The 16,773-nt window shown below is 36.5% G+C and overlaps 1 protein-coding gene across 2 annotated transcripts in view; it reads right to left on the reverse strand.

The window, feature by feature from the left end:
* Nt5c2 (5'-nucleotidase, cytosolic II) overlaps positions 1–16,773 on the reverse strand; it is an 80,744-nt gene that overhangs the window by 53,305 nt on the left and 10,666 nt on the right. Inside the window, exon 1 of one of the 2 annotated variants that reach the window (XM_013017772.1) lies at positions 3,647–3,708. The exons of the other annotated variant lie outside the window; for it this stretch is intronic. Coding sequence (XP_012873226.1) covers positions 3,647–3,651 — 5 coding nt within the window. The 5' untranslated portion in view covers positions 3,652–3,708. Of the gene's footprint in view, positions 1–3,646; positions 3,709–16,773 lie in introns of those variants that run through there. 2 annotated transcript variants of the gene reach the window in all.

The raw sequence follows: 16,773 nt of genomic DNA on the forward strand, positions 1-16,773 counted from the left end.
GGGTATGTGGCTCAAGTAATAGAGCACATTCCTAACAAGCACAAGACCCTGTACTTCCATTTAGGAGAACAAAAATAAACCAATACGTTTATTTTACGATTTCCATGTTTAACCTTTCAATTTTTAATAGAAAATTTGTCTCATTTCAGAATGGTATACCAACTTTAAGTTAACACAAATTTTCAAATACTTGGTAAAATAGTTTAAGGACTTGAGCCAGGCGTTGGTGGATCACACCTGTAATCCTAGCTACTCAGGAGGCCTGGGCAGGAAAGTCCGTGAAACTCTTATCTCCAGTAAACCACCAGAAAACCAGAAGTGGTGCTGTAACTCAAGTGTCAGAGTGCTCACTTTGAGCTGAAGGATAGAACTCAGGCCCAAAGTTCAAGCCCCATGACTGACCCCCCCCCAAAAAAAATGTTTAAGGACTGGAAAGCAACAGGCTTTTAAATTCAGAACTATGCTCATTCTCTCTGAAAAAAATATGAAAAACATAACTACTATGTCCTAGTATAAAGTTAGCCCAATTAGCTGTTTGTTCCTCTAAGGTGTTATAAAACATCTCTGTATACTTCTATATAAACATAAATATATATACATGTATACATACATATACACTTTTCCCTGAGAAAATCTGTTCTGAAAATCAGTGTTTTCTTTATTTGAAGGAGTAATAGAGGACAGGAGAGAGTAGTGGAAGTTGAAAGATAAAGAGCAGATGATAAACAACCTTTTTCTTTTTTGGCTAGTGCTGGTGTTTAAACTCAAGGTCTCAAGCTCAGCTTGCTTGCTGGCAATCCACCTCTTGAGTCATACTTGTAGTCCAGCTTTTTGCTGGTTATATTTAGAGAGGGAGTCTTGCAGACTTTTCTTTCCAGACTGGCTTCAAATTGTAAACCCCAGATCTCACATATGTAATCCTCAGTAACTAGGAGTATAGACATGAGCAACCAGCACTTGGTGCCAAACTCCCTTCCCTTTTATGTTTTTTTGTTGTTGTTATCATTGTTTTTAGTGCTAGGCATCAAACCCAGGGCCTTGTATATGTTAGATAAGCACTCTAATTGAGCTACATCTTCATCCACAAGACTCCCTAAAAATCTACCTCACCAGGTATCAGTGGCTCATGCATGTAATCCTAGCTAGCTTCTTAGAAGGCTGAGACCTAGAGAATTAAGGTTTGAAGCCAGCTTAGACAGAAAAATCATCAAGACTCCATCTCCAACTAATCAGCAAAATGCCAGACTGGATGTATGGCTCAAGTAGTAGAGCATCAGCCACAAGCAAGAAAGATGATAAGAAACTGCAAGGCCCTGAGGTCCAGCCCCATTACCAGCAAAAACCAAAACACTCAATTCCAACGTTGCCATAATCCTCCCAACACTTCAATTTTCACCTTACCTTTTTTTTTTTTTTTTGTCAGCTGTGGGGCCTGAACTTCGGGCCTGGGCACTGTCCCTCAGGTCAAGGCTAGTGCTCTACCACTTGAGCCACAGTGCCACTTCTGGTTTTTTTCTGCTTATGTGGTGCTGAGGAATCGAACCCAGGGCCTCATGCATGCAAGGCAAGCATTTTACCACTAAGCCACCTTCCCAGCCCCTCACCTAACTTTTACTGATGAAAGCACCTACTCTGTCATCCTTCCCCAGTTACATAAGTCCTTTTGGAAACAAAATAGGGGGGTGAAAGTGACGGGTGAGTGTTGAAAGGGGTGACACTTATCCAGGTGCACTGTATTCATGAACTGCTTTGTTAAATGACAACTCCTTTGTACAACTATTTATAGATAATAAAAGAAAAAGAAAACACAGAACTGAACCTTAGTATAGAAAATTAGGCTTTTTCAAATAGAATCACAACTCAGGCAAGGTGAAAACAACTGCATAAATCCTTGATCAGAGCCCTAACAGCTGACATGCCTAAAATATTCTATGGGAACATAGGCAGTAATGGGCTGGGGAAGATTCTTTTCCTTACTATACAATCCAGGAGAGAGATAAAACCACATAATAAAAACTTTTGCTAGAAGCAAAAAGTTAGTTAGCTTTAGGTACAGTAAAATTTACGGGAGCAGGAGGTATCTACTAATCAGTGTCAAAAGTAGCTAGAAACAATAAATGGTCCTGAAGAAGTAGTTTACTGGTTTCCTTCTTGGCTAGAAAAAACTAGTGCCATGAAAATCTATCAAATCATAAATATTCTGAAAACATATAAATGTACTTTTAAGTAAACGGTACATCACAATGAACCTTTATTAAACGATGTAAACTCTGGGAGCAGCGTATTTCAGGAATATGAATCTGTCTCTGCTAAAATAATAACTGTTTAATATCCATTAATTCACACTTCTTTCCTCTTTGAGTTAAAAAATCATATTAACTAATAAATCAACACAATTACTGAACATGTGCTATAAAACAGGTACCATTTTGTGACATGTATATGTCAAAAGGAAACTGTCCTTAGGGAATAGCCAGAACTAGGACTGACCTTATAAGGACTCAAAATGAGGAAGGAGGAAGGTTTTCTTTATTGTTTATTCAAAGTAAGTACTCTCATAAAAGTAATTCATAAACTTAAAAAAAAATGATGACTCCTATCCTCATTAATGTCTATTATGATCTTTATGAAACAAGAAGAAAACCTCACCTCATATATATTATCTTTCTTTCTCAAACTACAAAACATGCAAGGAGAAGAAATATGGGAATGAAATGTAATTTGCTGCCTACGCAAAGCTATAACATAATAAAACAGCTGCAGTATAGAGAACTACAATAAGCCAAATACAGTTATAGCCTGTACATACTAAGGCTTACAAAGGTAATAAACACCCAACTGCCAAAAGTAAAGCATTCACTTCAGCAGAAGTTTAAGTTCAACCTTAAACCTGAAATAGCATGTCTCTAGGACAATCTTCAAAAGAAACAAAATCTCTTGGCCTAAACTATTTTTCACTAAGGTTATAACAAAAGTACAAGATGCTATATCAGCTAAAAGATTAGCTAATTGCCTCACTACACATTTCAAAACAAAAAGATTTGTATGCTCTAGAAATTCTTTTTAAAATCACCTTTATAATAACAATGAAAAGCATATTTGTCTCAAGACCTTAACTATATTTTTGCCAATTCCAGCCTACTGTATCTCTTATCTAAATTATTAACTAGTGGAATAAACTTTATCTCTATATTCAAGAGCCTAAACATGTCCATGTAATTAACTTGCTAAAGCTTCCTTAAAAAATAAGTAGAAATTTGTCATCCTAAAAAGTATGACTAAACATCCAACCAAAGAACATAATTACCAAAAATCCTTATGTACCAAAACATTTGCACACTGTAGATCTGAACATTAACCAGGTAACAAACCCTAGAAGAAATACAGAACTCTATAAACTGGACAGACATCACACACACAGTAAGTGTAACAGCACTTATTATCATATGCCACCTCAGTAAGGCATAATAAAATGCAAAGAAATTCTAAACAAATATACCTAGTAACCATAAGAAATAAAACTATTAATATTGATGTGCTTTAATAGGGATTTAACAGTCTCACACTTAACAAACATGCAATTTACCATATTTAGCCAATAACAAAATGGTTTTGATATTTAACTTATAATTTAAAGCAAAATTACCTCATCTGTTACTGGTTGCCGTTTTGCAAACTGTGAAACTATCTGAATCAGCTAGTTCTTGAAGTCACATAACAAAATTCTTCTTAAGTTTCCTAGTATAATTTTTTGGGGGTAATTTTAGCCTAATTTTTAAAAGGCTCTTTAAACTAGACCCCTCAAGAGCATGCTTCTTCTGAGACAGTGCTGGAGAAAACACCTCTGTGTCTAATTTAACTTGTTACTGGATATCACTGTTGCTCCACACAAATCCATTTGGAATTGAATTTCTTTGGCAATGGCAAACTTTATCTGTAACTCCTCCCCTCTTGCTTAGGAGTCACAATTTCCTGGCCAAGTGCCCAACAACAGTTACTGAAACAACAAATGAGAGGAAGGAGTCAAGTATAAAATCTTGAACATCTGCTTTTATTGAGTTTGTACTATCACCAACTCAAATTCTGCTACAAGAAGAAAAAGTTACAAGTAGTGTATTATGTAACAAACTGAAAACAAATAAGAGTGCTTTATGTGTGTATTTTTACTTAATAGAAAAATGTCATCATATGGATTTTTACCAAAAGCCTGATTTAGGACTTCTTTGCCAAAATAGTTTCTTTTTCTTTAGTAGCATCCATTTACCCCCTCAAACTTAAAAAACCACATCCAATCATCCCATGTACTTTGTTTACATTTCCAAATGTTTCTTAAATCTAGAGCTTTCATTCAATTCACACCGCTACAATTAATTAATATTATAATTAATTCTCCATAGATCATCTCCAATTAGTCTGCCCTCACATTAGTGCTAAACTGTTTTGGAGTGGGCTACAGACCAATGCTGGTTGATGAATATTTGTTCATTAATCCATGACATGATAAATAAATTTCAAATATTTAGTAAGAGAAATGGCTAGGTGTAATAATAAAAAAGTACAGATTTGCACTGTGTATCACTTTATATAATTCATATTTGTTAAATCTTAGAAATAGTACCAATTTGAAATAGGATGGAAAGGATTTTCAAAAATGGGTCTTCTTTCATAGCATGAGAAGCAATGACCTCAAGCCCAGCTTCAACCCTACACGATCACTCTTAACTGCCTTTAGTCATTGTTCACATCTACCCAACTAAGACAAATTCTTGCCAGGCAATGGTGGTTCATGCCTATAGTTCCAGTTACTCAAAAGGCTGACATCTGGAAGGTCAAAGTTCAAAGCAGTACAGGCAGAAAAGTACAGAGGCTCTGTTTCAAAATAACCAGCAAAAAGCAGAGGGGCAAGGGAATGGGGCACAGCAACACTGATAGGGCTCAGGAAGAATTACAAATCTCTGGATCTTCAAGGAGTTTAAAACTTTTTTGGGGGGGTGGGGGGAGGTCTGGTGATGGGGCCTGAACTCTGGGCCTGAGCACTGTCCCTCAGCTCTTCAGCTCAAGGCTAGCGCTCTACCACTTGAGTCCCAGCACCACTTCCGGCTTTTTTCTTTTTGCTTATGTGGTGCTGAGGAATCGAACCCAGGGCCTCAGGCATGCAAGGCAAGCGCTCTACCACTGAGCCAGCCCCAGGAGTTTAAAACTTTTTCTCTCTTTGCAAAAATGTTAGCTCTTATATTACTCCATAACTGTCACGTTTTACTCTAATAAAGCCAACTATTTGTCACTTTCTAAACATACCCCAAGGGTTTGTTTATTCGGTTTCTTATACAGTGTCCATCGCTGTTCTCTTACTATTTCAGACTGTCATTTTCAAGTGACTGCCTCAAGAAAAAAAATACTCTGGGGCTGATGATATAACTCAGTGAGAAGTCCTTATCTAAGCATGTACAAGGTCCTGGGTTCTATTCCCAAGCACCACAAAACATCAGAGGGAGGGAAGGGTAAGAGGGGTTTACAGTTCTGTCACAGAACTATGTGATAGCAAATGCCTCTGAAACTCCGATTACTTTTCTACTTCAATGAAAAGGGATTTCATCAACAAATAATTCTAAAGTTGTGATCCAAAATAAGATGTTTGACTATCCCAAATCCTTTATTTTGGCACTTACCTATTTGACATATACACAAAACATACCAGTATTTCTCTTACTAGTTACTAGATCATAAACTTGAGACCAAGATTTATATAACTAGCACAGAACCTCGTAAATAACAGGCACAATAGTTAACTAAAAACTATGCTAGGAACTTAATAAAAGTTAATGTTTGATAGAGGCCTTGAGGGAAAAAAATGTTAAGTTTCTGGTAATGGGTAGATTTTCTTAGGGGTGGTGATGAAAAGGTTCTAAATTTAATAGGCTGGAGATTTAACTAAAATTGTACAGCATTTGTCTAGCATGTTCAAGGCCCTGGGTTTGAGCCACAGCACCACAAGAAATTCTAAAATTAGAAAATGGTATTCATTGCACAACTCTTTGAGTATACTAAAATAACTGATTGTACACTTTAGAAAGATAAAACAATAGTATATGGCTGTATCTCAATAAAGTTGTAATTTTTAAAACCTGATACAAACATTTCAACCTCTCATTGTATCTCCATCAATTGGTGAAAAGTAAAAAATATTAACAGGTAACAACTTTATGAAATGGATTATTTTTTTCTGTTGCAGTAATGGGTTTGAAACTAATGCCTCAAGAATTCTAGGCAAATGTTATATCGCTGAGCTCCAGCTCCAGTTCCATGGATTATTTTTATTTTTTTATTTTATTGTTAAGGTGATGTATAGAGGGGTTACAGTTACATAAGGTAATTAATACATTTCTTGTCGAACATTGTTACCCCATCCCTCATTTTCTCTTACTTTTCATTCTATCCCCGACTCCTCCACCAACAATAATATATGGATTCTTGAAGTCTAGAAGTTCAGGCAAGCTCTGGAGGCTCAGGTCTATAATCCTAGATAGCTATTCAGGAAGCTGAGATCTAAGGATCATGGTTCAAAGCCAGCTGGAGTAGACAAATCTGAGTGAGACTCTTATCTCCAATTAGCCAGCAAAAAGAAGGAAGTGGAGGTATAGCTCAGGTGGTACAGCACACCAGCCTTGAGTAAAATTCAAGCCACGAGCTCAAGGTCCTGAGTTCAAGCCCCACTACCAGAAAAAAAAAATTAAGTGAAATAAAAATCTGAAAGTTCAAATTCTACAGATATACAGACATTAGAAATTTGGAAAGATTATAAAAACAGAAACCATTTGCTAGCATTTGTCTTTATTTTCATAAATTCCAGCAAAAAGTTCTTAATTATTTTGGTTAGAGAAAAAATGATTTTTTAGGGGGTCGGTCGTGGGGCTTGAACTCTGGGGTTGGACCAGTCCCTGAGCTCTTCAGCTCAAGACTAACACTCTACCCCTTGAGTCACAGTGCCACTTCCAAAAATGAAGGTTTTAGCTCACAATTTTAACTACTCAGCAGGGTGGTATGTCAGCCTGGGAAAAAAAATCATGGAGACTCAGTCTTAATTAATAAGCCAGGAGCATACAGGTATGTGCCTATAATCCCAGCTAAGCAGGAGGTATAAACATGATTGCAAATCAAAGTTGACCCAGAAGAAAACATATGACCCTATCCGAAAAAGCAAAAAAGGGCTGAAGTGGTAGAGTGTAAGATCCAGAGTTCAAATCGCAGTACTACAAAAAAAAAAAAAAATTAAAGAGAAATGGAGGGCTGGGCACTGGTGGCTTGGTGGCTCATGCTTGTAATTGCAGCTACTCAGGAGGCTGATAATCTAAGGTATGCAGTTTGAAGCCAGCTTGGACAAGAAAGTCTGTGAAACTCTTATTTCAATTAGCCACTAAAATCTGAAAGTGGAGCTATGGCTCTCATAACTGCCACCAAAAAAGAAAAAAAGAGAAAGGGAGGGGTAAAGTTCAATGTTAGAGCACTTGCCTAGTTAGTATACATGAAGCCCTGAGTTCAGTCTCTAAAACTGCAAAAAGAGGAAGCGGTGCTGTGGCTCAAGCGGTAGAGCACTCGCCTTGAGCTGAAGAGTGCAAGGACAGTGCCCAAGCCCAGAGTTCAAGCTCCACCACCGAAAAAAAAAAACAAAAAAAAACAAAAAAGAAAACAAGAAGGGAAAAGGGCATTCTATGATTTTAGGAGCTGAATAAATCATGATACTGACTCAACTTCATACAGTACATTACGAATCACAGGAATAAACTACATTTCCCCAAAGATGTTCCTTTAAATGAATAATCAACAACTACTTTATTTATAAAATTTTAAGTCAGCACTTTGAAATCTCATTACTTCACTAACTTTATTGAGATATTATTTTCTCATTAAAATAAACAAAATTAGCCTTGCAAGGTGGTATGCATCTGTAATCCCAGCCACTCAGAAGGCTGAGAAAGGACTGCATGAATCTAGGTGCTTGAGGACAGCCTGGGAACCCATGAGACCATGGCTATGAAAAAATAAAAGTGACCACAATCAATATGTAGGTTATTTCCTCTAATCCAAAAAAATTCTTTTTTTTTTTTTGGGTCAGTCATGGGGCTTGAACTCTGGACTTGGGCGCTGTCTCTGCGCTCTTCAGCTCAAGATGAGCGCTCTACCGCTTGAGCCACAGCGCGCACTTTCGGTTTTCTAGTGGTTTATTGGAGATGAGAGTCTCACGGACTTTCCTGCCTGGGCTGGCTTTGAACCTCGATCCTCAGATCTCAGCCTCCTGAGTAGCTAGGATTACAGGCGTAAGTAAGCCACCAGTGCCCGGCTCCAAAAAATTGTTTTATGCCCTTTTTATAATACCTTCCCCAAGTTGCCACTAATACCTGCTTTCTGTCACTATGGTACTAATAGAATCAAGCATATACTTGTATGTCTAATTTCTTTTATTTAGTATAATAGTTTTGCGATCAATTCATATTATTTCATGTATCATAATTAGTTCTTTTATCCTGAAGTAGTATTCCATTGTTTTTTCATCAAATTAATAGACATTAGAGTTGGTTCCAGTTGTTTTACTATTATAAATAACCTTATGAAGAGTCACATACAAATCTGTGTGGATACATGCTTCCATTTCTCTTGTTTAAATGTCTGTAAGTGGAATTACTAGGGTGATACATGTTTAACCTGAAGATATTGCCCAACTCTCATAATTCAAACTCTTCTTATCAGTAATACACGAAAGCTCCAACTGCTCTACAATGTGTTTTTAATATCCATTCATTTATTCACTCATTTATTCTTGTGCTGCTGGGAGTAGAAAGTAGGCCTCCTAACACTGAGCTACATCACTACAAATCCAGCCTCTTTTCACAGTATTTTTAATTATTGTCATTCTAATATGTGTACAGTTGTATCTCATTTGCTTTTAGTCTGTTTCCCCAATGACTGTCAAACTAAATATAATATAGAATATCTTTTCAGGTATTTATTTATCATGTCTTCTCTTTAAAGTACCTACTCAATACCACTTTACCCCAGTCAGAATGGCCCACATCCTAAAGTCAGCCAACAACAAATGCTGGAGGGGATGCGGAGAAAAAGGAACCCTACTGCATTGCTAGTGGGAATGTATACTAATACAACCACTTGAAAAACAGTCTGGAGATACCTCAGAAAACTAAATATAGACCTCCCCTATGACCTAGCCATACCACTCCTAGGCATCTATGCTGAGCAACAGGAACCAGTATACAAAGACATATGCACCTCCATGTTTATTACAGCACTGTTCACAATAGCCAAGATTTGGAAACAACCCAGATGCCCCACTACTGATGAGTGGATCAAAAAATTGTGGTACCTATATACAATGGAATATTATGCAGCCATTAGAAAGGACAAAATAATGGCATTTGCAGGAAAATGGATGGAACTAGAGTAGATTATTTTGAGTGAAGTAAGCCAAGAACAAGGAGACAAACAGCACATGGTCTCCTTGATATGTGGATGCTAAAGCCAAAATACAAGAAGATATGGCAAACAGGACTCAAGAAACAAAGGACAGCCACCCATTTTGTCATATCATTGCTACATGACTCTATGTTCTTGACCATATATATGGTAGATATATGCACACAACAGAGGGAAGCCAGGAGAAGGAACAGAATAAGTTGGGAACAGCCCCACACTAAGCAAAAGGAAAGAAATGTAAACATCACCTGATGTTGAAAAAATAATTTGTAATGTCAAAGCTCATAACTGTATAAATCATGATAATGACAATTTGCCTTGTGAAAGCTAAAATGTGTTTGTGACTCTAAGTATCACTATTCCACAATACTGTGAAATATGTGAAATTTATGTATTCACCTAATCTCAATTAAAGAAAAAAGTGAGAAGGGATGGGTTAAGAGAGATGGGTAATAATGTTGTCAGGCACTTTGTACTCATATACTGTTTTGCAGAATGGGAACTTCTTTGTATAACTACTTAAAAGATAATAAAAAAATAAAGTACTTACTTAAATCTTCTGTATATTATTATTATTATTGCCTTAGGATCTGGGCTTGCAATGTAAGTGATCGAGACTCACATGTAGCCCTTTTATGTTTTAGTTTTTTTCAAAATAGTTTCACACTTTTGCCTGGGCTTGTAGAAAGACTGAAGTTCTCCTACCTCTGCCTCCTATATAGCAGGGATCACAGACCTATACCACTACACTGGACTTTTTTTGAGATGGGGTCTTGACAACTTATTTTTGCCTGGGCTGGCCTCCAACTATGATCTACCTAAATAACTCCTAAACAGCTGAGATTAGAGATGTGTACTACTATACTTGGCCTCTTTTGCCTATTTTTAAACTAAGTTATCTGTTCTTCTCTTTGGGATATAGTCTATAGTAAGAAAAAAATATATTGAGAATATTTTCTTCTCCTTGTAACTACTTTTTTGGTGTGTGTGAATTCAAGGCTTACTAGGTAGGCACTCTACCACTTCAGCAATGTTCCCAGCACTTTCTTTGCTTTTGTTATTTTTTCTGCTAGGACTTTGCCCAAGTCAACCTCACACCACAACCCTCCTACCCAAGCTTCCCATATAGCTAGGATTACAGCTAGACACCAGCATGCCAAACTTGTTAATTGAGCTGTGGTTTTTGCTAACTTTTTGTCCAAGCTGGCCTCAAAACACAATCCTTTCCAATTTCCAATGCTCAAGTGGCTGGAATGAAGTAAACCAGAAGGTTTTTTTCTATTTTGATGAGGCCTATTTATTAATTTTTGGTGTAGATATATATATATATATATATATATACACACACACACACACACACATATATATATATACATATATATATATATATATATAAAATCTGAAAATAAAGGTAACAATTTAGGTCAATGATCCATTTTGTGTCACTTTTTGGGTGTGCCAGTACTGGAGTTTGAACTCAGGGCCTTGTACTCTTACTTGGCTTTTTCACTCAAGGTTGGTGTTCTACCTCTTGAGCTATACCTTCATTTCTGCCTTTTTTGCTGGTTAATTAGAGATAAGAGTCTCATGGACTTTTCTGCTTAGCCTCCCTTCAAACCAATACCCTTAAATCTCTTGGGTATAGCTAGGATTACAGGTGGGAGTCACTAGCATCCAGCATATTTATTGTCATTTTTAATATGTAGCTTGCTAAAAGCTAACATCTCATCACTGAAAACTCTGGTTTCACTTCTAAAAAGTCACTTAGCACATATGTGCATGACTGTTTTGTTCCACAATCCCTATGTCTATCCTTATACCAATGCCATGCTGTCTTAACTACCACACAGAGGATCAAGTACACTTGATGATGGGACATATTGTGAGAAACATGTCAGGCTGACTGACTTCCCTGGGCTGGCTTCAAACCACAATCATGACATCTCAGCATCCTGAGTAGTCAGTATTACAGACATGAGCTACTGTCAAGTAAAAGTAATATACTCTAAAATAAAAAATATAGTATAACAGTTTTAAAAGCATAGAATACACTCACTAGATACTATGCTAGAAATGAACTATATAACTTGTGGGTGAAGATGGGAGGGAAAACTAGAAGAAAACAAGGGAAGGTATGATATCATCCAAAAAGAAATGTACTTTTTACCTGATTCATGTAACCCTTCTGGTACATCACCTTTATAATAACAATTTTTTAAAAATTTTAATAAAAAATAAAACAGCACTGGTGATTGAAAAAAGCATACTATAACATATACATAAACCAATATATGGTCATTTATTACCATTATCAGTATTATATAGTATACACAATTATATATGCTATCTTCTATATGACTGGCAGCACAAGTGATTTGTTTATATCAGCATCATCATAAAATCTTACATATATCACACTAAGTAATAGGAACTTTTCAGCTCTGTTATAATCTTATGGGACCACTGTAAAATATGTGGTCTCTCTTTGACCAAAATATCACTATGTGGCATATGATTAGATAATTTTGATGATTCTAATACTATTACTTTTGGGGAAGTATTACATAGGTATTAAAATAAGACTACAGAGCGGGATACTGGTGGCTCACACCTGTAATCCTGGCTACTCAGGAGGCTGAGATCTGAAGATCACAGTTCAAAGTCAGTCCAGGGCAGGAAAGACCCTTATCTCCAATTAACCACCAAAAAACCAGAAGTGGCACTGTGGTTCAAGTGATGGCACTGTGGCTCAAGTGATAGAGCACTTGCCTTGAGCTAAAGAGATCAGGGACAGTGTCCAGGCCCAGAGTTCAAGTCCCACCACCAACAAAAAATAATAATAAATAATAAGACTACAGGGCTAGAAATGTGGCTTAGTGGTAGAATGTTTGCCTAGCATGCATGCGGTCCTGAGTTCAATCCCTTGGTTCCACGTAAATAAAAAGCAAATTAAATAAAGTAAGACTACAATTGAGTGCCAGTGGCTCACACCTATAATCCTAGCTACTCAGGAGGCTAAGATATGAGGACTGTAGCTCTAATCCAGGCAAGAAAGTCCATTAGATTCTTACCTCCAATTAAGCACCAAAAATTCAAATAGTAGAACACTAGCCTTGAACAAAAAAGCTCAGGGACAATGCCCATGCCCTGAGCTCAAGCCTAGGGACTGTACAAAACATAAGTACATAAATAACAGACTATAATAATTGTCAAAATGTCACACATCAAAATAGTGACTATCGAAATTCTTTTTATCCCACAGCACCTATTTATTTACAAAGACAATAATGGTTAATTGATTTTATTTATATAACTGATGTACTTCAAATATACTTGTTGATTATCTATTCAGATAGTAAAGGAATTACTCCTGGGCCCACAGAAATAAACCTAAAAGACTATTAGTCTTTATGTGCTTTTGGCTTAGGTACAGTCTTCCCTGACATCTTTTAACGTAAGCTTTATGAAAGAAGGAAAATTACCACTAATTACTTCCTAAAAGTTGTAATGCATTTAGAAATATAGTTCCTTTTAAATCTATAAACTAACTTTGTAAACAACTATATGTAAAAGAATGGCAAATATGACAGCATCTGTGATAATTTTTTGTTTAATGACTGCCAATCTATAACTAAATCTAGAAAGGAAACATAAAGCCAAGAGGCAGTCCTTTGATAATTTTTACATTTAAAATAAAATTCTAGTGAAATCATGAGATGTACCAAAATAATTATAGCATTATTTACACCTTAGTCGATTTCTTTATTCAACGAGGCTTAAGAACAGCAGTAAGGCAGGCCATAAATGATATGTGATTAAATACATGCAAGGCTCTGGAATCACTTCACAATTCCTTATAGAACAAAGAACTGGAAAAAGAATAGCTTCCAAATAACCAAAATTTAAAATTTATTGTACTTTTAAGTATTTATTTGGGAGATTCATGTTTATTTTATAAAAAGAAATTGCTTTTAAAAAATAACCAGAGATCTAGTTATGCCTGAAAAAAGCTTGAAATGAGACAATTGAAAATTTATAAGCACTAATCTGTCAGGTTACAAAGAGAGAATCAGTAATGATTCAGAATCTGAAAAATTAGAAAATAATAATAGAAAAACAAAAACCTAACAGAAGTTTTTTTACATTACAAAGAAAAAAGAAAAGGGAATTTTGTTCTAAATTATTTTTGCCTGCTGACTGGAAACATCACAGGCTGTTTTTCACTCAGTCTTTTACATAGGTTTCTAAAGGTACAATTTCTTCTCTAATTCTTTTCAATTTTTAAACTTAATTCTTTGGTAAACCACTACTATTTGATTCTAGTCTTTACAAACACATTCTACCAAAAAAAAAAAAAAGGAAGCTGCAAAATGGAGTAAACAGGATACTTATATCTTGTAAATTCCTATTATCCCTGCCCACAGTCTTTCAAAACAGCAAAAGTAACTTTAAATTACACATGACCCATGGTAAACGTTGGTCTGAATTTCTTTCAACCTCTGTATCTACTTCCATGCTCAGACTGGTGTCAGTGCTTATTAATGTTCCAATTCACTCACATGACACCTAATCACTGAGAAAAATGAGAGAAAGAATAAACTCACTTACCCTTCCTTAGACATTCTCAAAGATCTACTTCCTCTGGATACTAATACAGGCTCAACAAACAAGCTCCACTGATCTCCTGAGAACTGTAGCTCATTTGTGAAAGCACAGAGAACTCAGGCCCTGAGAGGCCCAACAAATTCCGGCACAATGCCAAACACTAACTAGGCAGTACCTCAGTGACCAATATCTTCAGCTTTAAATACTTGAAAACCTAATAATAGGGGAAAAAAATCGGAAACCAAGAAAAATAAGACCTGAACTGTTTAACACTGGCCAGTTAAGAAAGGAAACAATCCAAACTGGCCAGTTTCTGTAAAAGACAATCTAGCAAACACAGAAAAAACAAACTTACCCCCTAATGAGGCCTGCCAACAGTACACAAACAATGTGAGTTTCACAGACCTAAGCAGCTCTAGTCAGTCAAAATCATTTTTGTTAGCTCTGGAGGTTAAAGAAAAAAATCAAAAACAGGATAAATAATTTGAAGTTTCAATGGTCAATCTTGTTATTTCCTTCCTCAGGAAATGAACAATGTAAACTACAAGAGAAGGAAATATTCATGGTTCTGATCATATTACAAGAGACTAAACTATTTCCACACTGAATGAAGTCTCTTTTTTGGTTAACTCCTCCTAAGAAGAATTTCAATCACTTAAACCAGCTCATGAAAAAGATTTACAAATCTTGAGCATATGTGGGATACATCCAGAACATTCTTAAAAATTACTTCCAAATCTCAGAGCAAGCTAAGATTTGAAAGAAAAACATTGCAACATTCCTGCCTCCTGACCGATATAATGCATAGGGATTATGCAACAGGGGAAGAAATAACACTGCTAAAGTCTAAAGAACACTGAGATGGAAGTAAGTCCTTCTGGTGGTGATCAAATAAAAAATAAGCTATATCCTAAAAAAAAAAATTTAAGTGCTTTGTTTTTTTCTTAAAGAACTTTTATCTCTTTTATATGTGTGTGTGCTGTGGGCCCAAAGTGGTAGAGCTCTAGCCTTGAGCAAAAGAGCTCAAAGGATAGTGCTCAGGCCCCAAGTTCACACCCTATGACCAGCCAAAAAAAAACAAAACAAAAAAATGAAATACTTTATCATTAAGATTTCTTTTTTTTGGGGGGGGGAGTCCAGTCATGGGGGCCTGAACTCTGGGCCTGAGCGCTGTCCCTCAGTTCTTCAGCTCAAGGCTAGAGCTCTACCACTTGAGCCACAACGCCACTTCCGGCTTTTTTCTTTTTGCTTATGTGGTGCTGAGGAATCGAACCCAGGGCCTCAGGCATGCAAGGCAAGCACTCTACCACCGAGCCACCTTCCCAGCCCCTATCATTAAGATTTCTATTAGCTATTAAAGTATGTAAGTAGTCACCAAGTAATTAAAAATATTAAATAGTATGAATTTGTTCAAAATGATAATACTTTCAGATTTACATAGAAAAGCAGTATAGTGGGTGGGTACAGTGGTTCATGACTATAATCCCAGCATACAAGAGCCTGAGGCAGGAGGACTGACAGTTCAAGACCTGCCTTATCTACATAGCAAGACTTTGTGGAAAAAAAAAAAAAAAGGCATAGAGAAGCAAAACAAAAGGCAGTGTGGAGTGATGGAAAGAAAAGGAACACAGGAACTAGGTTTAAATCCACTTCCTTCACGTTCTGGCTTTGTAACTTTCAATGAATTACTAACATGAGCCTGAAATTTTTTCATCTGTAAGTGAGAGATAACATCTAATAGAGTTGTTTCCTGTATGTAAGCATTCAAAGAATTACTGTAATTTGGGAGTGTGTGAACAGAAAAAGCAACCAGATTTATCAGGCACTGCCTTCCTGGAAATACTTTTTCTAAAAATCAAAATCTCTTACAAGGTAGTGAAACAAAAACAGAATTTTAGCTAGAAATTAAATCAAATCTCATATCTGATATGACTATGAAAGCTCTTCACTATAATCTTAACTATGCAGAAGTCTGAAAGACTGGGAGCATCATTGTTCCAGGTTACTTAGGGAGAAAAATCCACAAGACTGAAATCCAACAGCAGAAGCTGGGCTTAGTAGATCATGTCTATCATCTCAGTTAATGATGAAAAGACTTAAATAGGTGGAACTCAGTCCAGGATGCCCCTGGGCAGGGAGCAGGGCCCTAACTCAAAAAGTACCAAGGTAAAAAGGGCTAGAGGTGTAGCTCAGCAGTAGAACACTTGCCTAGCAAGCACAAGACCCTGATTTCACATCCCAGTACCACTAAAAATATATATGTATGTCCTCCAACAACATAGAACAAAAGTACAACTAGTAAATAAGGAGATTTAGGATATTCACAAATAGTGAAATTAACAAAACAGTCCTCAATAACCAGTGGGTTAAAATCATACAGGAAATTGAATTTTATTTTGACTTGAATGAAAACAGATCACAATTCACTAAAACCAATGAGATAAGCCAGGTGCCAGTGGCTCATGCCTGTAATCCCAGCTACTCAGGAGGCTGAGATCTGAGGATCACGGATCAAAGCCAGCCTAGGCAGGAAAGTCCATGAGACTCTTATCTCCAATAAATCACTAGAAAACATGAAGTGGCTCTGTGGCTCAAACAGTAGAGTACTCACCTTGAGCTGAAGAGCTTAGGGACAGCACCCAGGCTGTGAGTTCAAGCCTCATGACCAACAAAAAAAAAAAA

Source organism: Dipodomys ordii, unplaced genomic scaffold (genome assembly GCF_000151885.1).
Source record: "Dipodomys ordii isolate 6190 unplaced genomic scaffold, Dord_2.0 Scaffold36, whole genome shotgun sequence".
Taxonomy (NCBI): domain Eukaryota; kingdom Metazoa; phylum Chordata; class Mammalia; order Rodentia; family Heteromyidae; genus Dipodomys; species Dipodomys ordii.